Source organism: Phacochoerus africanus, chromosome 3 (assembly GCF_016906955.1).
Source record: "Phacochoerus africanus isolate WHEZ1 chromosome 3, ROS_Pafr_v1, whole genome shotgun sequence".
Classification (NCBI taxonomy): domain Eukaryota; kingdom Metazoa; phylum Chordata; class Mammalia; order Artiodactyla; family Suidae; genus Phacochoerus; species Phacochoerus africanus.
The window spans coordinates 36,757,190-36,784,675 of record NC_062546.1 but is presented as its reverse complement, the minus strand read 5'-3'; the positions used below and the strand labels follow the sequence as shown (position 1 = coordinate 36,784,675).

Below are 27,486 nucleotides of genomic sequence, written 5' to 3'. Positions count from 1 at the left end.
CCCTGAAAAGCGCTCTGAACAGCAAATGAACAGACTTCTCCTGAGGGTGTAAAGATGAGGATTCCCCTCCCCCCAGGGCTGAGGGGTTCCCTGTCTTATATCTCAGGGGGACCAGTGAAGGCTCATGACATGCCTCCTTGCCACCTGCCTGGCTCAGTGTTGTCACACTACTAACTTGTGGTCTCAACCAGCAAGCTCAGGAGGTGGCAGACATATGATTGTTCCCATTATACAGATGGGGAAACCGAGGCCCCAGAAGGTCAGGGACTGTCCTCTGTAAAGCCAAAAGCCCTTTGTGGCTGTAGAGCTTCGATCACAGAGGCCACCTTCTGCGAAGGATATCCCACTGGAGAGCTCCTGGGAAGGGAGGGGTCGAAGATGGGAAATCGGAACCCCAAAGGGTCATGTGAAGGAGGCGGGGATGTCAGAAGTCCAGTGAACATCCCCAGAGGTCAATGCCGTGACCTCAGAACCCAGGAGGAGTTCCTGATGATTTTGTTCTCTCCCGTTTTTTTCCTCTCCCACCTGAGCATCTCGTCCTAGTTCCCCTCTTTCCTCTTCTCCTGTTCTTTAAGCAGCTGGAATAGAGAATTGGAAAATTGTACATATATACATTCTCCTTGTCTATTGTCTGAAGATACACATTCAGTGGGTTAAACTTATTTATTTATTTTTGTCTTTTTAGGGTCGTACCCACAGCATGTGGAAGTTCCCAGTCTAGGGGTCAAATCAGAGCTGCAGCTGCCGGCCTACGCCACAGCCACAGCAACACGGAATCCATCTGAGCCTCGTCTGTGACTTACATGACAGCTCACAGCAATGCCGGATCCCTGACCCACTGAGTGAAGCCAGGGATCAAACCCATTCCTCACGAATACTAGTTGGATTCATTTCCACTGCACCACAGTGGGAACTCCCACATACTTTACCATTTTTGTCTGTGGTGAGAACACTTAAGGTCTACTCTCAGCAATTTCAAGCATATAATAATAAACTATAGTCACCAGGATGCATAATAGACACCCAGGATGTATTCATCTTAGAATTGAAATGGTCAACAGGCACATGAAAAGGTGCTAAACATCACTAATCATCGTGCAAATCAAAACCACAAGGAGATATCACAGACACCTGTTAGAGTGGCTGTCATCAAAAAGATAAGAGATAACGGGAGTTCCCGTCGTGGCGCAGTGGTTAACGAATCCGACTAGGAACCATGAGGTTGCGGGTTCGGTCCCTGCCCTTGCTCATTGGGTTAACGATCCGGCGTTGCCGTGAGCTGTGGTGTAGGTTGCAAACGCGGCTCGGATCCCGCGTTGCTGTGGCTCTGGCGTAGGCCGGTGGCTACAGTTCCGATTCAACCCCTAGCCTGGGAACCTCCATATGCCTCGGGATCGGCCCAAGAAATAGCAACAACAACAACAACAACAAAAGATTAAAAAAAAAAAAAAGATAAGAGATAACGAGTGTTAATGAGGATGTGGAGAAAAGGGAACCTCTGAGCACTGCTGGTAAGAATGTTAACTGGTGCAGGAGTTCCCGTTGTGGCTCGGTGGTTAACGAATCTGACTAGGAACCATGAGGTTTCCGGTTTGATCCCTGGTCTTGCTCAGTGGGTTAAGGATCGGGCGTTGCCGTGAGCTGTGGTGTAGGCCACAGATGCAGCTCGGATCCCGAGTTGCTGTGGCTCTGGCCTAGGCTGGTGGCTACAGCTCCGATTAGACCCCTAGCCTGGGAATCTCCATATGCCTCGGAAGCCGCCCTAGTAAAGGCAAAAAGACAAAAAAAAAAAAAAATGTTAGCTGGTGCAGCAACTAAGAAAAACAATATGAAGTTTCCTTGAAAAATTAAAAATGAACTATCATATGATCCAGCATTCCCACTTCTGGGTATTTATCCAAATGAAATGAAATCAGGATATCAAAGAGATATCTGTACTCTCCCATTCACTGAGGCATTATTCAAAATAGTCAAGATATGGAAACAACCTGAGTGTCCACTGATGGATAAATAAATTGTGGTATTTGTATACAGTGAAGTATTATTTAGCCATACAAAGAAGGAAATCTTGGAGTTCCCACTGTGGCACAATGGGATCAGCAGCATCTTGGGATCACTAGGACGAAGGTTCAATCCCTGGCCAAGCACAGTGGCTTGAGGATCCAGTGATGCTGCAGCTGCGGCCTATGTGGCAACTGTGACTCAGAGGGAAAAAAAAGGAAGGAGTTCTCGCTACTTGCAACAACATGGATGAACCCAAAGGACACCTTATTATGCTAAAAGAAGTAAGCTAGACACAGAAAGACAAATATTGTATGATCTCGCTTAGATGTGTAATTTCAAATTGTTAGAGAAACAGAGTGGAATGGGCATTGCTAGGGGTTGGGGGGTGGGACGTGGGGAGATGCTGGTCATAGGATAAAGAGCTTTAAATTGTGCATGGTGGGAGTTCCCTGGTGGCCTAGCAGGTTAAGGCTCAAGAGTTGTCACTACTGTGGCTCTGGTTACTGCTGTAGCTCTGGTTTGATCCCCGGCCCAGAACTTCTGCATACTGTGGGTGCATCCACAAAAAAAATTACATGTGTTCGGTGCCTGAATGTGCTGAGTGTTTGCACATTTTGGAGTAATTTTTTTTTTTAACCACCTTATAGCAAAAACTCTGCCTGTGATATTTCAGGAGCACCTGGCACCCGGAGTCTCCAGTGGTTAAGCAGGACTTTTCCATTTAGTCAGCATTAGTGATGATTTACTACTGAGAGGAAGAGCGTGAGGAATTTAAGACAAGCCAGCACCTGGAAGGAGACTTACTGGAAGGTTTTGACCAAGGTCTTGAATCTGTGTGTTGGTGACACTGCCTCTGGAGCAGTAGGCCCACACCTGCACTTAACTTTGGGGAACAGTTAATTGCTGTTTTAGTCAGCTCAGGCTGCTGTAACAAAAGTACCATAGACTGGGTGGCTTAAACAATAGAAAATTTATTTCTTACAGTTTTTTTTTTTTGTCCTTTTGCTATTTCTTTGGGCCGCTTCCGCGGCATATGGAGGTTCCCAGGCTAGGGGTCTAATCGGAGCTGTAGCCACCGGCCTACGCCAGAGCCACAGCAACGCGGGATCCAAGCCGCGTCTGCAACCTACACCACAGCTCATGGCAACGCCGGATCGTTAACCCACTGAGCAAGGGTAGGGACTGAACCCGCAACCTCATGGTTCCTAGTCAGATTCGTTAACCACTGCGCCACGACGGTAACTCCTATTTCTTACAGTTTTGGAGGCCAGGAAACCTGAGGTCAGGGTACCTGCTTGGTCAGGTTCTAGTAAAGGCCCTCTTCCTGGTTTGCAGTGCTATCTCCTTGCTGTGTCCTTACATGGTAGAGAGAGAAAGCTCTAGTCTCTTTTTCTTCATGTAAGGATGCTAATCCTGTTATGGAGACCTCATCCCTATGACTTCATCTAAACCAAACTGCCTTCTAAAGGCCCCACCCCCTAATGCCATCTCATTGGGGATTATTACTTCAACATAAAAATATGAGCGAGCTGAGTTCCCTGGTGGCACAGTGGGTTAAGGATCTGGCATTGTGACTTCTGTGGTTTGGATTGCAGCTATGGTACAGGTTTGATCCTGGCCTGGTAACTTCCAGACACTGTGGCATGGCCAAGAAATAAAAAAGAATACACGGGAAACAAAAACACAGAACATAAGAATTGCTACTGTTTGATAACACTCAGCTGTCTCCCTATCTTTTTCATTGTGATTATTTGATATACCAGTCTGTCTTCCCTCCAGGCACTGAAATGCTTTCGGAATGGGAGCTACCCAGTCACTTCTCCTGAGACATTCACTCAAAGTCTGTGGAACAGGAGTTCCCTTTGTGGCTCAGTGGTTAACGAATCTGATTAGAATCCATGAGGATGGGGTTCGATCCCTAGCCTCGCTCACTGGGTTGGTGACTTGGCTTTGCTGTGAGCTGTGGTGTAGGTTGCAGACGTGGCTCAGATCCTGTGTTGCTACGCCACAGCTCGCAGAAACACCAAATCACCGACCCGCTGAGCGAGGACAGGGATCGAACCCACATCCTCATGGATCCTAGTTGGGTTCATTAACCATTAAGCCATGACAGGAACTCCTAGAAATTTTTTAATGAAAAAAAAAAATTGGTCTCAATGTTTGAAAATGTGCACTCTCTCTAAAATCAGTAATTTATGTGGCAATAATCACAGAAAACACCCTGCTTAGGTTTATAAATATTTAAACAGATAATCCATTTCTGAATTTGACACTAATAGCACATTAAGGATTTACAGGAAACAATACATTTGAAGACAAGTTGAAAAATTAGACGTGATAGAATAAAAGGCCATCTGACTCTGACATACATTCTAAAGACATGTCGTTTATTGCAGGCTCACTGACTTAAACAGAAAAAATATCTAGAGTCTACTACAAGTAAAAAGCAGTCTAAAATAATTTTTTTCTTTAGAGAAATATTCAAATGTGCCCTGAATTCAATTGCTTCTAACTCTGAGGTCTGTTAGTGCAGGGACTCCTCTCTTTTCCAACTCAATAGTTCTTGTTCCTCTGATGAGAAAAATGCTGAAGACAAAATGACATTTGAAAAGGATATTTATAGTTTAAAAATTATTTTATCTTATTATATTTAAGAGCAACATTCATCCCATGCTATTTACGCTGGCCTAACAGATGCTGCAAGAGCTCTAAGTGCTGTAGAGATGAATGTGGGAAAAGCCCTGGGGTGAGGCTAACCGAGACCTAGTCCAAGTCGACATTGTCCATAGTCCTTTGCACAGGTTTGTTCTTCATGAATTCTAGTATAAAAGAAAGACGCAATGATGATATCTCTTCTTTGGAAAGTCAAATACCTGTCTGCACCTCGCATAGAATCTTATGCGGTTCTCAAGGCACAAATTTAGTCATTTATGTTTCTAGTAATGCGGGCACCAATCCCCAATCCTGCCTACTGATGTTGGCAACTAGGTGCAGAAATGAGCTCACAAGGATTGTGGGCAACATGGTGACCTGCGCTTTTCTTATCAGCAGGCAAGGAGGTGCCGCTGCGCAGCAGACATGCTCTCTAGCCAGAAGGCTTTTCCTTTCCTTTATCTTTTTAGGACTGCACCTATGGCATATGAAGTTCCCAGGTCAGAGGTCGAATTAGGGCTACAGATGCTGGCCTATGCTTCAGCCACAGCAACACCAGATCCCAGCTGTCTCTGCGACCTACACTACAGCTCCTGGCAACTATGTATCCTTAACCCACTAGGAAGGCCTGGAATGAACCCTCATCCTCATGGATACCAGCTGGGTTCCTTACCGCTGAGCCACAACGGGAACTTCCAGAAGGCTTTTCAATTTAAAGAAAAACCAGACCCCGACCTTGTTCTGGGGACACCTCCCCCGCCAAAGGGGCAATGAGAGCTCCGTTTGGTGAAGGTGGCATTGAGCAAAGCAGCCCCGCGCTTGGAAGGGACACGCGACACGGAAGTACCCGGTGGGTAATCCAGCCTCCAGCCCCTCACTCCGCTGGGGGCGGTGGACGAAATGAGGTGGCTCAGGCCTGGAGCCCCCGTCCTGTAAGGTGCTGGGGCCAGCTTTGGGCCGGGGCCCTGTAGAGTTTGACTTTGGAATATTCCCACTCGGCCGCCCGCAAAGAATAGAGGAGAAGCCCTTGGTCCCCTGGGCCCACCCAGGAGCCAGGTTCTCGGCAGAACAGAGGCTCCAGTCGGCGCTCGATTGCTCGTGTCTGGCAGGGAACCGCGACTCTCAATGCAGTAGGGCTCTGTGCTCGTGGGGTCAGGCCTGGCGCGCACCGGTTGTGACGCACACTTGGCGGCGACCTTGGAACCCCGAGGGCCGGGACAGGAGGTCTCAGCGGCTGGCGCGGGGATGTCGAGGAGCTCGAAAGTGGTGCTGGGCCTTTCGGTGGTGCTAACGGCGGCCACCGTGGCGGGCGTGCATCTGAAGCAGCGGCAGGACCAGCAGGTCGGTATCACGTGACCGTCTCTTCCGGGCTCGCGCGGCGGCGGCTGCGGCCTCGGGGCTGGGGTCTGTCTCCGCGTGGCTTCCCGCTTCCTCTTCGCTTTTCCTCCCCTGTCCCATCCCTTCTCCCGTGACCGCGTGTCCCCGAAGCCGGGAGACCCCTTCCTGGTTGGCGCCTGCGGAGCGGTCATCGGCCCTGTTCTCGGGTTGGGGCCAGCTGACCCCTCGACCATTCTAGGAAGTCGGGTGGGGGAGGGGGTTCCCCTGGCCTGCATTCGGCGGGGTACCGCCTCCCCCCCCCCACCCCGCGAAGGCTGCGGTCTCCTTAAATGTTAGTGATACTTTACGCACGATAAAGAAGGCACCCCGCACCGCCTTCCTGCCTTTGGCCGAGGGAATTTGGTGAGATAGTTGTGTGTGTGTGTGTTTTTCCTTTTTAAGAAACAGTTTGCTTTGGAAACTAGGTTTTGGGAACGAAAGACATAACAGCCTCCAAATTTTCTTTTTTTGGTACTTTTATCTCTGGAAACATCCGTGACTTAACTGCTCAGTGGACTAACCGCCCATACTGTATCTCTCGGTTCATATTTTCATCCTTTTTCAAGTTGGCAAACGTTTAATGACTCAGCTCTGTGCGCCACGCTCCACTCTGGGCACTTTGGGAGACAAGGATAAGGAAGCATAGCTGCTTCTGAGACCGTAAATTACGGGAAAAGATCCTGAAGGTTGGATGTGGGAAGAGGCGGGCAGGTGGGTGTGGTATTAGGGTTGATCCTGGTTGCAGAGGTAGAAGGAATGACTTGATGAACCAAGAGTAACTAGGCTTGTCTTGCATTGGACTGTGCGGTGTGCTTGGTGAACAGGGATGCATCGAATGAGGCCTTTGTCCTCGGTGTTCACACTCGGAGAAGTGGAAGCTTGTGAAGATAAAAGAATTGGGCAGGGGAGGGGGCGGGTACAATTAAGGATGATAGGGCATGAAAGAAATTGGAGATTTGGGATTAAAGGAGGAGTTCTAAGGGTTTTTGGAACAAAGACAAGACACTTCCTCCTCTAAGAAGGAAGAGATGGTGACCAGGAGGAAATTTGAGATGGGTTAGAGAATGGTATGTCATATGTAGTTCTGAGTTCCATGAACAGGGGTTTTCTGAGTATGGAGTAGGGCTGATAAAAACTTGGTTCTGACCTTAGCTACAGGTGTGATTGTCCCTGGGAAGTTTTTACCATGTGACGGCCTGGTGTCCTGCTCCAGATCTTTTAAATCAAAATCTCTTGGGGATGGAAATCCTACTTAAGTATGTTGTAAAAGTGATCCAGAGGGAGTTTCCCTTGTGGCTCAAAGGGTTAAGAACCAGACTAGTATCTGTGAGGATGTGGGTTCGATCCCTGGCCTTGCTCAGTGGGTTAAGGATCTGGTGTTGCAACAGGCTACAGTGTAGGTCACAGGTGGTTGGATCTGGTGTTGGAGTTGCCGTGACTGTGGCATAGGCCAGTGGCTGCAGCTCCAATTCAGCCTCTAGTCTGGGAACTTCACATTGCTGCAGGTGTCTGTAAAAAGTAAAAAAAAAAAAAAGTGACCCAGAGATTCTAACATGCAGCCAGGGTTGAGAACTATGGTTAGAGCATGAAACAGCAGCAAGATTTAGATATTTGGAAGTTAGAGGTGAAGATTGACTAGAATAACCTGTGTGTTTTACATCCTGTCACTCACTGTGGGCTTACCTTCTAGCAGCGGGAAAGAGGTGAACAAATGATTTGTTGGAAGGTTCAAGGAAACAAGAAATAAAACTGTCATTCCTTTTTGTTTCCTGTTTATCACATACTAGGCACTGTATTAGCACTTTGTATACATCGTCTTTAATCCTCACAGGAAGTCAGCAAAACCAGCAGAACTGCGTGAGGAGCCAGAGCTGTAGGTTTTAGAGCTGCAGTAGTAAAGAGATTTTGGTCAGAAAGTGTCATGGTTATTAAAGTAGTTAGTGGACATTGCAGGAAGGATGTGCAAGGCAGTTAGCATAGACCTTGAAACTTGGAGGAAAGTAACAAATGGTGGATGGAGAATGAGATCCTAAGCCATGTGCTAAAGTCTCTGAGAAAGGAAGGGAGGACCTCAGAGCAGGTATGGATTCCAGTGGGCTTGGGGGTTAGGTATGTGCTGATGCACAGAGGACAGGAAGAGCTGGTGAGGGAGGAGTGGAATTGGAGCCCCCGTTTCTGTCTGGAGATCTTGCCAAGGGCACAGGGTTCAGGAAAGTTGGTTTAGAAGTCCCAGGACTCTTAAATTTCCTGGTTCCCCTGTAATGGGGGCTCTAGGCCTGGAGGAGGGCCAGCAAGCAGGTACCTAGTGAGTTTTTAAAGTAGACATAATAGTAATTAAAAAAAAAAACCCATACCTGTGCCCCAGGTCCTGTTCCCATTATTCTGCCTTACATGGCCACTGTGAAAGGTTATGAGTATTTTGGAGTTCCCAGGTGGCTCAGCAGGTTAAGGATCCAGTATTGTCACTGTACTAGCTCCGGTCTGATCCCTGGCCTGGGAATTTCTGCATGCTGTTGGTATAGCCAAAAAAAAAAAGTTGAGTATTTTGTGACTTACAACCTATAAAATGTTAGTTATTAGTAACGACTGAATTGATGCTTTAGGACGTCTCATCTTAGATGCCAGGTCCATGTTCTGGAATATTCTTGTCTTTTTAGTCCTTATCAAAGCCACAACCATTGATGGGCTGTTATTTTTGCCTCTGCTGGTAGTGTTCTTTTTTTTTTCCCCTTCTCTCTCCATTATGTAATTGATAGTAAATCTGTATAATTTTTACTTTTTCTCTTAACCTGAGTTCTTTCTTGTATCTTTACAGTTGTTTAAATTTTAATAATTATTTTTTCTGTGATATTTATTGCTTAGCTTGCCAACAGGAAGGTAGTTCATAGTCATTCAGGTAACTCTCATCAAGTTTTTAGAGCATCATATATTAACTAAACTTGTAAAATTCAGGTGGGGCAGTTTTTTTAAAAAAATTATTTCTTATTTGGAGTTCCCGTCGTGGCGCAGTGGTTAATGAATCTGACTAGGAACCATGAGGTTTCGGGTTCGATCCCTGATCTTGCCCAGTGGGTTAAGGATCCGGCATTGCTGTGGCTCTGGCGTAGGCTGGCAGCTACAGCTCTGATTAGACCCCTAGCCTGGGAACCTCCATATGCCATGGGAAGCGGCCCTAGAAAAGGCAAAAAGACAAAAAAAAATTATTTCTCATTAAATTATTTTTAATTTAGTTTTTCATGCTAAACGGTAAGAAATTTCTTAAAACATGATAAGAAGTTTGTAATAATACCATAGCACTCTGCCAAATTAATTTGATGGTTTCTTTACTAAATCATACTTACACAGAGGAGTTCCCGTTGTGGCTCACCAGAAACGAATCTGACTGGTATCCATGAGGACGCAGGTTTGATTACTGGTGGGTTAAGGATCTGGTGTTGCAGTGAGCTGTGGTGTTGGTCGCAGATGCAGTGCGGATCTGATATTGCTGTGGTTGCGGCTGTAGCTCTGATTTGGCCCCTAGACTGGGAACCTCCATATGCTGCAGGTGCAGCCCTAAAAAGCCAAAAAAAAAAAAAAAAGACACGTTACACTTATGCAGAAAATTAAAATAGTAATTGGGTACTTGGAATCTAAAAGTTTGAAGTGTATTTTGGTAACACTGTTTTTGGATTTGAATGGCACAGGGATGGGAACCACCTGTTCAGGGTTTTACTGAAATCTGTTTCTTACACTTTTAGAGGCTTCGTGACGGAGTGATCAGAGACATTGAGAGGCAAAGTCGGAAAAAAGAAAACATTCGTCTCCTGGGAGAACAGATTCTTCTGACTGAGCAACTTCAAGCAGAAAGAGAGAAGATGGTGTTGGCAAAAGGATCTCAAAACACATGACTTAAAATGCATGTGAAATATGGATGGAATAGACAGCATTAAGTGTGTGTGTGTGAATGATGGAGAACAGCTTATTGAAATCTTCAGCCTGTGTTTTTGGTCACTGTCCTTTTAAACTTGATTAGAAAATGGACAATGGATCATGTGTTCTAAGTAATTGCTTTAAGAGCCTTTTGTATCTGAGTAGAGGTGGGCAGATGATTTTCTGAGAGTTTCTGTTTGTATGGTCAGTGAGGAGCCCATTTAAGCTTGGTGTCCAGAGCTTAGGATTGTTCCTGGAAGCACTCTGAACCTTCAAGAAGAGGGGGATGGAGACTAACATCCACCTGGGCAGTTTGATCAGTCGGCATGATGATGAAGCCACAAGAACATCCACATCAGAAGGGCTGGAGGAGGGGGAGGTGGAGGGGGAGACCCTCCTGATCGTGGAGTCGGAGGACCAGGCGTCTGTGGACTTGTCTCACGACCAGAGCGGGGATTCCCTCAACAGTGACGAAGGGGACATGTCGTGGATGGAGGAGCAGCTGTCCTACTTCTGCGACAAGTGCCAAAAGTGGATCCCAGCCAGTAAGGAGCTTCTCAATTCCTTTGCGTTGTTAGTTCCTGTGGGAAGGTTTGCTTTTCTAACCTGGAAAAGCAGTGTGAATGTAACATAGACCTAAATAAAAAGCTAACAGTTGGGAGTTCCCATCGTGGTGCAGCGGAAACGAATCTGGCTAGGAACCATGAGGTTTCGGGTTCGATCCCTGGCCTCCCTCAGTGGCTTGAGGATCCAGCTTTGCCGTGAGCTGTGGTGTAGGTCGCAGGTTCGGCTCGGATCCTGTGTTGCTGTGGCTGTGGTGTAGGCTGGCAGCTACAGTTCCAATTAGACCCCTCGTGTGGGAACCTCCATGTGCTGCGGGTGCAGCCCTAAAGAGACCAAAAAAAAAAAAAAGCTAACAGTTATATTTGTTATTAGTTTAGCTGATTACAAATTTATGTTAAATAGACACATTTGTCAGCCTCTGATCACGTTAAGTTAATGTTCTTGATTGTAACCCAATAAAAATGAGAAAATGGGAAATCCTGTGTTAAATTCAGAGATAGCCACATTTTTCTATCAAGATCATGTAATTGTGGGGCCAAATTATAAGACCAGTGTAGAGCTGAAGTTCAGGCTCATAAAAATGACTCTGGTGATATTTAACTTACACGGCCAGTGACTTGCTATTGTATGCTGATGGAAGGTCGGAATTAGCAGATTAAGAGTCTTACGCCTTTTTCTAGGGTGGCTTTCTACTTGCTGGCCTTCTTGATCTGCTGACAGTAGATGCACACATGTGCTTTCCTAACAGCTCACTTTTTCAGCTGTGAGCTTCCAGCTCTCAAGGAGTGTGCTCTGCCGGGCATCAGAGCTCTTACCAAACAGGATTTTCCATTAGGCCGAGACTAGTAAAGACATACGTACTAGAGAAATACTTGTGCAGTAGAATTTGTAACTAGGTCAGAGAAGTTTATGTATATGCATGTATGTCTGTATCATTGTGAAGCAGGCCATTTTCTGCTATATGGAAATGTTTTGGATTCAACTCTTCACATTCGTAGTTACTGTTAATAAATTGATAGCATTTTCACCGAAAGCAAACCCGAAATTGACTACATTTTAGCTAGTTTCTGCTTTTGAGCTGTCTCTGCTTATAAATTCAGGGTTCTGCCTAAGAATGTTTCCCATTGTCTTTGCAGCATTTTCTGCCCTTCCTGATGAGGCCCCTGCTAACTTCTCCAGCCTCACTCTTTAGTGTCCACCTATCTGCACATGGAAACACAACTTTGCAGTTAGAGTGAGCCTTTAATTCCCCACGAGCAGTTGCAGTTCTTTCTTCCCCCCAGGACTTCACACACACAAACGTCCTCTGTGGAATATGTCTCTATAGCTTATGTCCCCCCACCTTCCCCACCCCGGCCCAGTCTCACACACACAAGCATCTCTTTTCGCCTGCCAATTTTGGCCATCCTTCAGGTCCCTGTCGGCCCCACTTCTAGCTCTCCTGTCTTCTCGATGTAGGTGGGCACCTCTTATGTGTCCTCCTATTGCCTCCTGCATGCATCACAGCGACTTCGGGGGTTTCTATTTCTCCTAGAGCACCGGATCACCTGGGGAACTTCAAAAACAGCACTGCTTCCAGGGCTTGATTTATTTTGTGTGCAGTAGGCCCTGGGCATATTTAAAACAAGACAACCCCCGGGTGGTTCTGATGTGCAGTGAGGGTGGAGCCCTGCTGAGCTGCTCTGATTCCCTGCTTGCTCCTTTGTAGCCCTCAGACTTTGTAAGCCTCAGGATCTGGCATCATATCTGTGTTGGGTGTTACGTTACAGGCTCCCAGCCCAGACCCTGGCTCAGTGAGAGCTCAGATATTTTCTGAAAGAAAGTGTGAAGAGACCTATAGGAATCTGGAATGCTAACGGTTGGAATAGCCAGTGAGAACAATCCTACCTGCTTTTACAGGCTCTTCTGAAAGTTGGGGAACCACAGAAATACCTAAGTGGACATGCACCTGCTGTTAGATGAATAAAAATCCCCCTTCCCGACCCTGACCCTGCAGAAAAGAAAGGGAAAAACACAGCCTGGAAACTTGAAAAATAGTTGATAAATTGATTCAAGCTTTGGGTTACTTCTGCTCTGGACAGACGTGTGATGTGCCTTTTGTTTTTCTCCTAGGTCAGCTGAGGGAACAGCTCAGTTACCTTAAGGGCGATAATTTTTTAGGTTTACTTGTTCTGATTGCTCGGAAGATGGCAAGGAGCAGTATGAGAGGCTGAAGCTGACCTGGCAGCAAGTGAGTAAAAGCTCTTCCTTGGGTATTTGTGAGGTTGGTCCCCCAGGTAATTTATTGGAATAAATATCTAGAGAATGAGGAGTTTAGGGATGAGCTTTTGAGTTGTTTTGAGGGTCAGTTTATTTCACAATGAAAGTCATGTAGCAAATACGTGAAGAAGGGATTTCTTAGTGAAAAATACTTACTGCTAACTTAATGAATTGGGTTCGAGATTCTCTTTTCTTTTTTTTCTTTTTAGGGCTGCACCTATGGTAAATGGAGGTTCCCAGGCTAGGGGTCGCATTGGAGCTGTAGCTGCTGTCCTACACCATAGCCATAGCAATGCTGGATCTGAGCTGTGTCCGTGACCTACACCACAGCTCACGGCAGTGCTGGATCCTTAACCCACTGAGCGAGGCCAGGGATCAAACCTGTGCCTTCATGGATACTAGTCAGATTCGTTACCACTGAGCCGAAATGGGAATTCCCCAAACAGATTTTAATGGAAGAGGTTTCTGGCAGCTATATGTATGTATGTATGTATGTATTTTGTCTTTTCTAGGGCTGTACAAGCAGCATATGGAGGTTCCCAGGCTAGGGGTCTGATCGGAGCTGTAGCCGCCAGCCTACGCCATAGCCACAGCAACGCGGGATCCAAGCCAAGTCTGCGGCCTACACCACAGCTCACAGCAACACCAGATCCTTAACCCACTGAGCAAGGCCAGGCATCAAACCCGCAACCTCATGGTTCCTAGTTGCATTCATTAACCACTGAGCCACGACGAGAACGCTTCTGGCAGCTATTTTTAGAAAAATAAAGCCATTCTAAAAAATGTAAAGATGGTGAATCCTTAAGCTCTGCACCTGAAACTAGCATAATATTGTAAAACAACTATACTTCAATTAAAAGAAAAAAGATGGCTACCCTAATCACAGCCAACTATAGCCTGAACAATATCTTTTAACTGAGCTCCAGGTTGTATTAGTTTTTTGGTTTTGTTTTAATATCTTTTTTTTTTTTTTTTTGCTTTTTAGGGCTGCACCTGTGGCATATGGATGTTCCCAGGTTAGGGGTCTAATCGGAGCTACAGCTGCCACCCTACACCACAGCCACAGCAACGCCAGATCCAAGCTGTGTCCATGGCCTACACCACAGCTCACAGCAATACCGGATCCTTAACCTACTGAGTGAGGCTAGAGATCTAACTCACAACCTCATGGTTCCTAGTTGGATTCATTTCTGCAGCACCGCAATGGGAACTGCCTATATTAATATCTTTATAACGAGGCATGAATGTATATGCAGCCTTTAAGTTCTAAAAATGAACGAATTAGACATCACATACTGGGTTTTTGTGTTTATTCATTCAACAAATATTGAGTGTCCATGATGAACCAGACACTGTTCTAGGCCTGGAGAATAGAATCTAGCCAAGACCAGTTGGTTCTCTTTGTGATGAATAAGAAAGCCAAGACCCCAGCCCCAGGCAGCCGACATTCTAGACAATAAGCAGACAAATAAACAATTTAATTACCCCAGCACTTCTTGCTATGAAGGAAATAAACAGGGTAATGAGAACAAGATTTTATTTTATTTTATTTTAATTAATTTTTTTTTTTTGTCTTTTTGCTATTTATTGGGCCGCTCCCGCAGCATATGGAGGTTCCCATGCTAGGGGTCGAATTGGAGCTGTAGCCTCAGGCCTATGCCAGAGCCACAGCAACGCAGGATCCGAGCCGCGTCTGTGACCGACACCACAGCTCACGGCAACGCCGGATCGTTAACCCACTGAGCAAGGGCAGGGACCGAACCCGCCACCTCATGGTTCCTAGTCGGATTCGTTAACCACTGCGCCACGATGGGAACTCCCCAAGATTTTAAATTATACCATTTAAGTCATTTAAGATGTTCCTTGTAAAGTGTAGTGGTATTGGCAACCTTAGGGTATTGTTTTAATTATCAGCGCTTTATTAGGACATCTGATGAAATCTGTCAGTGAAGCTTGTTGGAGCCTTTGTTGACCTACCTGAAAATATCAAAGTAGAAAATGAAGGGAAGTTTGTTTGAGGATACAGTCTCATGAATATTACCACTGGGATTTTTTTTCAAAGTGTACATAAGATACTATGTCTAGGGAGTTCCTGTCATGGCTCAGCAGAAATGAATCCAACTAGGAATCATGAGGTTGCGGGTTTGATCCCTGGCCTCGCTCAGTCAGTGGGTTAAAGATCCGGTATTGCCGTGGGCTGTGGTGTAGGTCGCAGATGTGGTTCAGATCCATATGCCACAGTTGCGGCCCTGAAAAGACAAAAAAGACACTGTATCTAGGCAAGGTCAGATTACTATTAATAGGTGATTCTGACATGTGCGCACAAAGGCAGATATAATTTTGGCCTGCAAGTAGCTTCTCATAAAACTGTGAAATGGAAGAAGAACGAATTTACGTTCCTTTCAAGATAATGAGTTTTTGGGAGTTCCTGTTGTGGTGCATTGGAAATGAATCCAACTAGTATCCCTGAGGATGTGAGTTCAATCCCTGGCCTCACTCAGTGGGGTCAGGGGTCCATCGTTGCTGTGCTGTGGTGTAGGTCACTAGGTCACAGATGCTGCTTGGATCCCCAGTTGCTGTGGCTGTAGTATAAGTCTCAGCTGCAGCTCCAATTCGACCTCTAACCTGGGAACTTCCATCTGCCACAAATGTGGCCCTAAAAAAGCAAAAAAAAGACTACGAGTTTTCCATGGAGGTTCTTTTAAATGAAAATCAATCTTTCTTTCTTTCTTTCTTTCTTTCTTTTCTTTCTTTCTTTCTTTCTTTCTTTCTTTCTTTCTTTCTTTCTTTCTTCTTTCTTTCTTTTTTTCTTTCTTTCCTCCTTCCTTCCTTTCCTTCCCTTTCTTCCCTTCCTTCCTTCCTTACTGGTGCCAGGAATCAGATTCAAGCCACCGTTGCCACCTCTGCTGCAGCTGGGGTGATGCTGGATCCTTAACCCTTTGTACCTGGCCAGGGATCTAACCTGCGTTCTGGCGCTACAGAGATAATGCCAATTTTGTTGTGCCACATGGGGAACTCCAAACTTTTTTTTTTTTTTTTTGGCTGTGCCCATGGTATATGAAAGACCCCAGGCCAGGGATCAAACCTGTGCCACAGCAGCAACCCAGGCTGCTGTAGTGACAATGCTGGATCCTTAAGCCACTGAGCCACCAGGAAACTCCTGCCATTTTAAATCTTAAACTCTGTTGATTTATCAAAGCAAGAAGTAGAAATCCTTGTAACAAAATATCAACAGTAAAGAGGTGGCTAAAAGTTCTACTCATTTTCTTTTTTTAAAAAATTTTATTGGCGTATAGTTGATTTACAAAGTTGTATTAGTTTTAGGTGTATAGCAAAGTGAATCGGTTATACATACACGTATATAAATTCTTTTTTCTCATATATGTTATTACAGACTATCAGGTGGATTTTCCAGTGCTATACACTAGATCCTTATTAATTATTTTATGTGTGGTAGTGTTTGCATTATTCCCATCCTAATTTATCCTCCCGTACCCCCTGCCCCCACAGTTTCCCTGGCGGAAACCATAGTTTGATTTCGAATCCACTCGATTTCTGTGTCCTCTCCTCTTCCTTGGAGACTTGTAAACAGTAGTCTGGAAAGTAGGGGAAGTGATCAGGTGTTTGAGAGGGATAGGGCAGGTTTTTTCTTTTTAGGGCCGACCCGGAGGCATATGGAGGTTCCCAGGCTAGGGGTCAAATTGGAGATGTAGCCACTGGCCTATGCCACAACTGCAGCAACATCAGGTCTGAGCCACATCTTCGACCTACACCACAGCTTTTGGCAAGGCCAGATCCTTAACCCACTGAGCAAGGCCAGGGATCGAACCTGCGTCCTCACGGATGCTGGTTTCTGCTGAACCACAGCAGGAAATCCTGGGATAGGGCAGTTTTACATTCTTGTCCTGGGTGCTTCTTATCTTCCTGGGTGCTCTTTAGACATTTGGGAGGTTCCTGCTGGGCAGTGCCAGCCTGAGTGAGACCTCGGGGTTGCTGGTCCCCAAGGCTGGCCTGTTACTGTGAGCTGGGACTAGTGGTGTGAGAACAGAAAACAAAACTGGGATTCATTCTTTTAAGATTATAAATGGGGGAAAACCATGTCCTTAATGCTTTGGATTTGTAGTTTGCTCAGTAAATATGACAATAGGAAAAGTTATTTTCAGTAAATATGTGAATCTTAATTTTTTAAAAGTCGTGAAGTGTTTCAAATATTTCAAAAAAGTACCAGAAATGGGACAACACACTTACGCCTGTACCACTGAGGTTAACAGTGAGTACATGTTTCCAAGGAGCCTGAGAGTGGGCAGAAGAGTTCATTCCATTCTTTTCTTCAGGTATTTCTTAAACCATTGTTAAAATTGTAGTGAAATAGTCATAAAGCTTTATGTAGTAAAATAGACATAGCAAAGCTTACCAGTGTAATTATTTTTAAGCATACAATTCAGTGGCATTAGTTACATTCACAGGGTTTTGCAACCATCACCATCATCATCTCCAGATCAAGCTCATGTTCCCAAACTGAAGTCCTGTATCCATTTAACGGTGACTCCTGAGAACAATAATTGTTTAAAGGGAGAGGTATGTTGGCCATTGTTGACCTGATGCAAAAATAAGTGGAAAGATTTGAACAAACTCCATGGGGTTAATTGTTTGGTAGAATCCCCGCCAGAATCCCCAGGCCCCTTTGAGGTGTTAATCATAGGTCTTCCTGTTGGACATTAGGATTTTCTGCTGATGGAGAGCATGAGCTGCCGTTTATTAGACTCTTTACAGCTTCTTATGGAAAGAAGAATCATGTAAGGATTTCAGTTTCATTGGACCCAAAGTAATCATTATTTTTATTAGGTTGAAAACATGATTTTGGATAGCTTGTGGGTTTTTTTGTTGTTGTTAGTCATTTACAGTTACAAAATTGCATTTAGATGCAAAGAGAAATATTTGGGAGTTTTCCTCGTGGCACAGTGGAAACTATCCAACTAGGAACCATGAGGTTGAGGATCCACCGTTGCGGTGAACTGTGGTGTAAGTCTCAGATGAGGCTCAGATCTGGTGCTGTGCCTCTGGTGTAGGCTGGTGGCTACAGCTCCAATTCAGCCCCTAGCCTGGGAACCTCCATATGCCTCGGCCGCAGCCCTAAAAAGACAAAAAGACAAAAAAAAAATATATATATATATATATACACACACATACATATATGTATATATATGTGTATATATATGTGTATATATGTATGTATGTATATATATATATATATTTGAAAGGACAGTCACTAAAAATGTTAAGAAGGATTATTTCTTTTGTTTTTCTTTTTCTTAGGGCCTTGCCTGTGGCATATGAAGTTCCCAGGTTAGGGATCAAAATTGAGTTACAGCTGCTGGCCTACACCACCGTCACAGCAACACCAGATCCAAGCCTCATCTGTGATTTACACCACAGCTTATGGCAGCACTGGATCCTTAAATCACTGAGCAGAGCTGCATCCTCATGGATGTTAGTCAGGTTGGTTTCCGCTGAGCCACAACAGGAACTCCCAGGATTATTTCTTTTTTAAAAATATTTTTCTTTTTATGGCTGCAGCTGCTGGCCTACACCACAGCCACAGCAATGTCAGATAGGCGCTGCATCTGCCACTTCCACCACAGCTCACGGCCAGGGATTGACCTTACATCCTTGTGAATACTATGTCAGGTTCTTAACCCACTGAGCTACAACAGGATGGAGGATTGAAAATTATTTTTACTTCCTTCTTTGCTTATCTTTATTACTGAGGTATTTTATAGTGAGCATGTGTTACTTATCCTTCTGAAAAATTCTATCATGTTTGGGGCTGTAAATTCATTATCTAAAAAAATTGGATAATGAATTTACAGCCAGATGTGGAGCCTCTTGTGGAGCTGGGGGGTTGTTCACTTTCTTAGAGGGGCCTGGCAGCCAGGCCTTTCAGGCCCCATCCCTTGTCTCTGCTGATTTCATCTCAGTAAAGGTTTCTACGGCTGAGAAAGGCCAAACCCAGAGTAGGTTGTACCTCACGTTATCTTCAGTTATGAAATTCTGAGTCTTTTGTTTTTGCCCTCTGAAGAGTATATGTGCAGGGGTGAAGTTCAAAATATTTAATAAAGGTCAGTACTTTCTGTCAGAAATGTGGGCTGCAGCAGGCCCTGGAGCCTCCAGCTGCCAGTAGCCAGTAGCTGGCACAGTATTTTGTGCTGCCTTGTGAGTGTTGGAGGGAGACTGGGTGGAGGCTGCTTAGGGCAGTTGCTCCTTATCCCAGCTCAGCCGCACATCAGCCTGGCATATGTAACACACGAGATTGAAATCAGTGCTACTCATCTATTGAAAGCAAAAAAGGAAGTAAAATTCTGTGCTAAGAATATTCCAAGATGTTATTCTTCCTTTTCCTGCTCCATTCCTCGCTATTCCTACTCAGAAGACAGGACAGCCAACATTGTCCTCAAGAGTCGATCATCCCCGTTTGTGCTTTTCTCCAGCCTTGTTTCTTTGTGTTTTAGGTGGTCATGTTGGCGATGTACAACCTGTCTCTGGAAGGGAGTGGAAGGCAAGGCTACTTCAGGTGGAAAGAAGATATCTGTGCATTTATTGAGAAGCATTGGACTTTTTTACTAGGGAATAGGTAATGTGATTTTAAAAAACTTTATACTTGAATGAAGATACAAAGAATAAAGTATGTGAGATTTGAGGCACCCTAATGCAGGCCTTTAGAGGATGCGAGTATTTACTTGTGGCAATTACTGAGTATTTTTTAATCCAGACAATTTTGTTACTTTAAGTTAAAAATCAGAGTGGGTGTGTATAAAATTACAAATCTAGATTTCCATACTTCTTAATGCTACTTTCAGAGGAAATTGCTGGTTTCTACTGAGCAAGAAGACATTTGAACAGATTCTTAGGATGTTAAAAAATAGAGTTTGATTAAATGAGGCTGTTGTTGTTGTTTTTGGCTGTTCCCACCACGTGTGGAAGTTCCTAGGCCAGAGATCAAACCCATGCCACAGCAGCAGCTTGAGCCACTGAAGTGACAATGCTGGATCCTTAACCTGCTGAGCCTCTCGGAAACTCCAAATGAGGCTGTTTAATAGTTGGTTGATGGAGTTTCTTTTGTGACTTAGTTGGTTAAGAACCCATCTGGTATTCATGAGGATGCAAATTTAATCCCTGGCCTCACTCAGTGGGTTAAGGCTCTGGCCTTGCCACAAGCTGTGGTGTAGGTCACTGTGCAGCTTGGATTTGGTGTTGCTGTGGCTGTGGCATAGGCCAGCAGCTGCAGCTGCAAGTCAACCCCTAGCCCTGGGAACTTGCATATGCTGCAGGTACAGCCCTAAAAAGAAAAGGAGAAAACGGTTGAGTGACTAACTTGAGGATAGAGGATTATTATGTCCTTTAAAGATCAGTGCCTTATAGGAGGTCAGAAGAAGAGAAGCAGAGGCAGTAATTGACTGCACTCATTCCAGTTGCTCTTTATTTATTTATTTATTTTTATTTATTTATTTATTTTTGGTCTTTTTGTTGTTGTTGTTACTGTTGTTGTTGTTGTTGTTGCTATTTGTTGGGCCGCTCCCGAGGCATATGGAGGTTCCCAGGCTAGGGGTTGAATCGGAGCTGTAGCCACCGGCCTATGCCAGAGCCACAGCAACTCGGGATCCGAGCCGCGTCTGCAACCTACACCACAGCTCACGGCAACGCCGGATCGTTAACCCAGTGAGCAAGGGCAGGGACCGAACCCGCAACCTCATGGTTCCTAGTCGGACTCGTTAACCACTGCGCCACAACGGGAACTCCCAGTTGCTCTTTATTAATTAGTATTTGTCTTTAGTAATTCTGGCAGGAAGAAACCACTGTGTACTCTTTGGTCTTCACAGTGCTTCACCAAGCCTGGGCATATTAACATGCACACAGTTTATTCATTCATTTCTCTTTTCATCATGATGCTTTGATTTTACTCCTGAGCGCTCCACCTCTGTGACTCCTCCCTGGTTCATCAGACTTAGGGAGGGATTCGGGGCGCAGACATCCAGACCACATGCATCTAATAAGATTTTGATTGCTCTCGGGGATTATCTTGTATTTGCATTGGTGGATGGTTTGAGATTCTAATTGTTTAGTTGTCTTCTGAAGTCCTCTGAGATTCATAAATCTTGCCTAAATGGATCAGTGTGGACACAAGAAATGTCAGAACAGGGAGTTTGTACCCGTCCTTATTCTGAACTCTCTGCTGTCAGTTTCCTCGGATGCCGAGAAGTCACAGCTCTGCTCAAGTTGTTGAGGAATCAGGGAGGGGTGACCTTCTGCAGGCCGCAGTGAGGAAAAAATAGAATAGATGCAGTGCATTTTTACAAAAGAAGTTATTTTTGTTCTTGAGTTATTTAGTGGTACTAAGAAAGGAATTGACAGTCTAACTGGTTCTTAAAAAAGGAAATCTGTTGTCTTAGTTTAATGATTTAGCTCTATTTATGGATCTTAATATACCCCATTCATAAGGGACAAGAAAGGGAAAAAAGTGGTAAAATTAGATCTTGGAAGGTTTTCATGATCTTTGAGTGCTGTTCTGTTTGGTGGATTATCTTCTGGAAGTTGGATTTAAATTGCCTGTTTTAAGGATGTTGCTGTATTTTATAGCAGTTGCTCAGTTGTTTCATTTGTTCATTTGTAGAGTGTGTTCTGTAAGGCATCAGCTGAGGCTTTTTTCTTTTTACTACTTTTGAAAGGCATTAATTACTCTCCAACTTCTTATAGTTTAATCGTTAAACTAGTGGGCTTTGGTCATATTAGTATATCACTGAATCAAGTCACTTAAAAATACATTATTTTTAAAAAGAAATGTCACAGTACTATGGTTAGTGGAAAACCCATATCATTTGCTATAAATAGAATGAAGCTATTAAAAAGTGCATGAGAGTTCCCGTTGTGGCTCAGCGGTTAACGAACCTGCCTAGTATCCATGAGGATGCAGGTTCGATCCCTGGCCTTACTTAGTGGGTTAAGGATCCACTGTTACTGTGAGCTGTGGTGTAGATCACAGATGCAGCTCAGATCTGGCGTTGCTGTGGCGTAGGCCGGCAGCTATTGCTCTGATTAGACCCCCTAGCCTGGGAACCTCCATATGCTATGGGTGCGGCCCAAAAAAAAAAAAAAGAAAGATACTTCTTTTGCCTCCCTAAAAATATTTTCCATATGTTATACTGGCCTTCTTATGAGAGACTGTTCTTTAGGTTTTCTAGTCCTTGATTTTTATTTTTAAGATGGAAATAGAATAGTTTCCTTAAAAAGAATTTTTAATAGAGACCTGAATAGTTGACATTTTTATATATCATTTAAAAATTTTGGTGCATACACTCTTGTGCGGTTATTTTGAAATGCTTGTGTGTTTTGAGGGGTGGTCAGAGTTGGTTTTTCCCCAAGGTTCAGTTCTGTGTTTGTGGGACGTAGTTTTATGTGAAAGCAAGTAGCAGACCAAGGGTTGCCTCTGACTTTATGGGTACGATGACCTGTTCACCAGGGCTGATGACCCTCCTGTCTTCTTTCATGAGGGCTGTGTTAACTCATATGTAAAAGCAGTTCAAGTGAAGTAAAAGTAGCCTGTAGAACTCCATAATCATGATGATTGTTGTAAGAAGTGCTTTACGAGCTTTGAGTTGTTTTATTTATTTTTACTTTATTTTGCCTTTTTTTTTTTTAGGGTCACACCCGTGGCATATGGAGGTTCCTGGGCTAGGGGTCAAATTGGAGCTACAGCTGCCAGCCTTTGCCACAGCCACAGCAACACAGTATCTGAACCATATCTGTGACCTATACCACAGCTCACGACAACGCCAGATCCTTAACCCATTGAGCAAGGCCAGGGATCAAACTGGCAACCTTACAGTTACTAATCAGATTTGTTACCACTGAGCCACAATGGGGAACTTCTGAGTTGTTTCATTTGATCCCCACGGTAGCCTTGCAGGTTCTAATATCCTGGTTTTATTTTATTTATTTGTTTGTTATTTTGCTTTTTAGGGCCTTACCTGCAGCACATGGACGTTCCCAGACTAGGGGTCCAATCGGAGCTATAGCTGCCGGCCTACACCACAGCCACAGCAGTGTGGGATCCGAGCCATGTCTTTGACCTACACCACAGCTCACAGCAACGCCAGATCCTTAATCCTCTGAGCAAGGCCAAGGATTGAACCCGTATCCTCATGGATACTAGTCGGGTTTGTTACCACTGAGCCACAATGGGAACTCCATTCTGATTTTAAAGATGAAGCAACTGTGAGGCAGCTGGAAGGTGATGGAGCCAGGATTTGAAGCCACACAGACCCCAGAGCTTTTCCCTTCTTTCATTGTGTTCTGTTCCTTCAAAGAGAGGAGGTGCTGTAGCCCATCACAGACTTGGAGTCAGAGACTGCACTTTCTGTATAGGGATAGAGTTGAAAACCAATAATTTTTAAATTCTTGGGCTCTCCAGGAAGAAGACTTCCACCTGGTGGAGCACAGTGGCGGGCTGCCTCAGCGTTGGGAGCCCCATGTACTTCCGCTCAGGCGCGCAGGAATTTGGGGAGCCGGGGTGGTGGAAGCTCGTGCACAACAGGCCCCCAACCTTGAAGCCCGAGGGCGAGAAGCTGGCCACCTCGGCTCTGAAGGTGAAAGGTACTGTCGTGACCGCCAAAAGTACCAGGATAGACAGTCCTCTTTTACCAGGCCCAGCCTCCCTGCCTCCCTGTGGCTGCTCTGCAGTTTTGTTCTGATACTGTTTTTTATGCTATAAATAAATATGCAAAAAATATTTTGCTCCTTCCCAATGAAGTTGCCAGTTTTATAAATTTCCTTTAGTATCTGAAAGGGTCTCTATTTCCACTCTAAGTTTTTAACCTTTTCATTACGGAAAATTTTAAATCTATAAATGTGAAGAGAGTAATACTATGTGAAGTACCTTCACTTCAACAGTTTTTTATCTGGCCCCTGGGTACTTTCTCCCCTCCCAGCCCTCCACCCACTGGTCACCACCCTTGGATTATTTAGAAGCAACTTTCAGGCAACAATATTTCCTTATTAAATATTTCATTTTTTTATCTCTTAGCCATAAGGACGTTCTTTCCAATAGCCTAACCATAATGTATTTTCACACTTTAAAAAAATTTATGGTAACTTTTTATTATTCACACATTGATCTGATTTTTTTTAATCTAAAAATTTTTAATGAGCTTTAAAGAATTTTAAACAGGCGTTCCTGTAGTGGCTCAGCGGAAGGGAATCTAACCAGTATCCATGAGGCTGCAGGTTCGATCCCTGGCCTCACTCAGTAGGTTAGGGATCTGGCTTTGCTGAGAGCTGTGGTGTAGGTTGCAGATGCAGCTTAGATCCTTTGTGGCTGTGGCTGTGGTATAGACTGGCAGCTGTAGCTCCAATTCGACCCCTGGCCTGGGAACTTCCATAAGCTGCAGGTTCAACCCTAAAAAGTGAAAAAAAAAAAAGAGAAAGAGAGAGAGAGAAAGAAAAAAAAAATAGATATTTTATTCTTTTCTTGCAGCCTCAAAACCAACTTTAGATCCCATCATTACTGTTGAGGGACTTAGGAAACGGGCAAGTCGGAATCCTGTGGAATCTGCCATGGAATTGAAAGAGAAAAGGTCTCGGACTCAGGAAGCAAAGGACATCAGAAGAGCCCAGAAGGAGGCGGCTGGCTTTCTGGACCGGAGCACCTCATCCACCCCTGTAAAATTTGTAAGCCGAGGCCGCAGGCCAGATATGATCCTGGAAAAAGGAGAAGTGATCGACTTTTCTTCCCTGAGCTCCTCTGACCGCACCCCACTGACAAGCCCATCTCCTTCTCCGTCTCTGGATTTCTCTGCCCCTGGGACCCCCGCCTCCCACTCAGCCACACCCAGCCTGCTGTCAGAAGCCGATCTGATTCCAGATGTGATGCCGCCACAAGCCTTGTTTCATGGTAAGACCAACTGTTCTTAGGTTCTGTGTTGTGTGTGGGCCTCCATGTCAGTGGGTCCGCTCCCCCCTTGTGGGTGGTGGGCCTGCATTTTCCCTCCTGTTTTCTGTTCCACACAGATGATGATGAGCTGGAAGGCGACGGCGTCATAGACCCTGGGATGGAGTACGTCCCGCCCCTGCCTGCTCTGCCGCCTCGGGGACAGGGGTTGGGGGCAGAAAGAAGGTCAGGGCCCCTGAGCAGATAAAGCAGGAGGTGGAAAGTGAGGAGGAGAAGCCCGACAGGATGGACATTGACAGTGAAGACACAGACTCCAACACATCCCTGCAAACGAGGGCTCGAGAGAAGAGGAAGCAGGTGCTGGAGAAGGACTGTAAGCCCAAAGGGCCCAAGTTCACCCCTGTGAGCATCTACGAGGAGAAGCTGCTCCTCAAGCGCCTGGAAGCCTGTCCTGGTGCCGTGGCCATGACCCCAGAGGCCCGGCGGCTGAAGCGGAAGCTGATTGTCAGGCAGGCAAAGCGGGACCGAGGGTTACCGCTCTTTGACTTGGATCAGGTTGTTAATGCGGCGCTTCTCTTAGTGGATGGGATTTATGGGGCCAAAGATGGAGGAGTTTCCAGGCTTCCAGCTGGACAAGCCACATACAGGACGACCTGTCAGGACTTCAGAATCCTTGACCGGTACCAGGTGAGTTTTGGCCACACTCCCTGACTCCTGGGGCCACTGCTCCATGGAGCACGTGCAGGGATGCAGGACAGAGCAAGAGAGAGAAATATAGAAATGACTGGGTTTGGGAGTTCCCTGGTGGCCTTGAGGTTAGGGATCTGGCATTGTCACTGCTGTGGCAAGCAACTTCCACATGCTGAGGGTGTGGCCAAAAAAAAAAAAAAATGGCTGGACTGTATTTTTTTTTTTAATTGTCCAATGTCCCTTAGTATATCTGAGTTTGGTTCTTTTGTCTTCCTTTTGGGGATTTTGGACAGAACCTAGACTCTCTTTGTATCTTTTAGCTGCTGAGGGTGGCTGTACATGGCGTTGATTGACAGGTTTGTTAGGACAGTGTACTAGACACAGCTGAGCATTAGTGAAGGAGTGTGGACATCTGTGTCATCAGGAGACACCCTAGGAAAACAGTAGCCAGGGTCAGCATGGCTGGAAGACCTCGGTGGAACCCTGTCTGTGCTCTCGGGAACAGTGCTTGTTACTAACCAGTTAATCAGATTAACTTGTTTTGCTAATATGATGGCTGAAAATGAAATCTTGTTTTTTATTCATGTTTCTTTGATTACAGGTGAAGTTAAACATTTTCCCTGTTTCCTGGTTGTCTGAGAATTGCTTATTTTGATTATTTCACGTTTTCCTATCTTCTTTGGAAACTATTTGGATCTGGTCTCATTGCCTGTCTTTATTGCCAGTGTTCTGATGCTGTTCAGTGATGTACTGTGTGGGGCTTTTCTTTCCTGCTGCTGGGCTTTGGTATATGGCTCTTTCCATATGAAACGCTCCTTCTTGAGTTCCAGAATTTCCTAGCTTCTCTTTGCTCTGCTCCATCTGTTAGGAGCACCCCTCTCATTTGGATGTTGGACCCTGGGGTTGGCAAGCCTTTTCTGCAGAGGGTCGGATAGTAAGTAGTTTTGGCTTTGCAGGCCAGCACTGCCGTATGGTATGAAAACAGCGTAGATGGTTAACAGTGAGTGTTTTCCTCTAACACAGGTTGGATTTTTTTTTTAATTTATTTTTTTATTACTCACTGAATTTATTACATTTATAGTTGTACAATGATCGTCACAATCTGATTTTATAGGCTTTCCAACACACAACCCCAAAGCATCCCCCACCCCCCAAACTGTCTCCTTTGGAAAGCGTAAGTTTTTCAAAGTCTGTGAGTCAGTATCTGTTCTGCAAAGAAGTTCAGATTCCCCACGTCAATGAAAGCATTTGATGCTGGTGTCTCATTGTATGACTGACTTCACCTCGCATGATAATTTCTGCGGCCATCCATGTTGCTAAAGATGTCGGTATTTCGTTCCTTTTAATGGCTGAGTAATATTCCATTGTGTATATGTACCACACCTTCTTGATCCACTCTTCTGTCGATGGACATTTAGGTTGTTTCCGTGTCTTGGCTATTGAAAATAGTGCTGCCATGAACATCGGAGTACATGTGTCTTTGCGAGTCATGGTTTTCTCTGGATAGATGCCCAGGAGTGGGATTGCTGGATCAAATGGTAGTTCTATTTTTAGTTTTCTGAGGAATCTCCATACTGTTTTCTACAGTGGTTGCACCAATTTACAATCCCACCAACAGTGTAGCAGGGTTCCTTTGTCTCCACACCCTCTGCAGCATTTATTGTTTATAGACTTTTTGATGATGGCCGTTCTGGCTGGTGTAAGGTGGTACCTCATTATGGTTTTGATTTGCATTTCTCTAATAATGAGTGATGTTGAACATCTTTTCATGTGTTTTTTGGCCATCTGTATGTCTTCTTTGGAGAACTGTAAATCTTCTGCCCATTTTTGGATGGGGTTGTTTGTTTTTTTGGTATGGAGCTGCAGAAGGTGTTTATAAATTTTGGAGATTAATCTCTTGTCAGTCGATTCACTTGTAAAGATTTTCTCCCATGCTGTGGGTGTCTTTTTGTGTTGTTTAGGGTTTCCTTTGCTGTGCAGGAACTTTTAAGTTTGATTAGGTCCCATTTGTTTATTTTTGTTTTTACTGTCATGATTCTAAGAGGTGCATCTGAGAAGATGTTGCTGTCGTTCATGTCAGAGAATGTTTG

The 27,486-nt window shown here is 44.9% G+C and overlaps 2 protein-coding genes across 2 annotated transcripts in view; both read left to right on the top strand.

Annotated features, from left to right (window-relative positions):
• The first annotated feature begins 5,720 nt into the window (after window positions 1-5,720).
• LOC125122823 (protein PET117 homolog, mitochondrial) lies at window positions 5,721-9,941 on the top strand. The gene is made up of 2 exons (XM_047771626.1): window positions 5,721-5,997; window positions 9,771-9,941. Exons 1-2 carry the CDS (start codon window positions 5,902-5,904, stop codon window positions 9,918-9,920), a joined length of 246 nt encoding a protein of 81 aa, XP_047627582.1. The 5' UTR covers window positions 5,721-5,901; the 3' UTR covers window positions 9,921-9,941.
• Window positions 9,942-10,213: 272 nt separating this feature from the next.
• Window positions 10,214-27,486, top strand: part of KAT14 (lysine acetyltransferase 14) — a 36,059-nt gene continuing 18,786 nt past the window's right edge. The window contains 8 exon segments of the mRNA XM_047771625.1: window positions 10,214-10,487; window positions 12,619-12,654; window positions 12,657-12,736; window positions 19,275-19,396; window positions 23,231-23,412; window positions 24,293-24,709; window positions 24,826-24,879; window positions 24,882-25,393. Coding sequence (XP_047627581.1) covers window positions 10,229-10,487; window positions 12,619-12,654; window positions 12,657-12,736; window positions 19,275-19,396; window positions 23,231-23,412; window positions 24,293-24,709; window positions 24,826-24,879; window positions 24,882-25,393 — 1,662 coding nt within the window. The 5' untranslated portion in view covers window positions 10,214-10,228.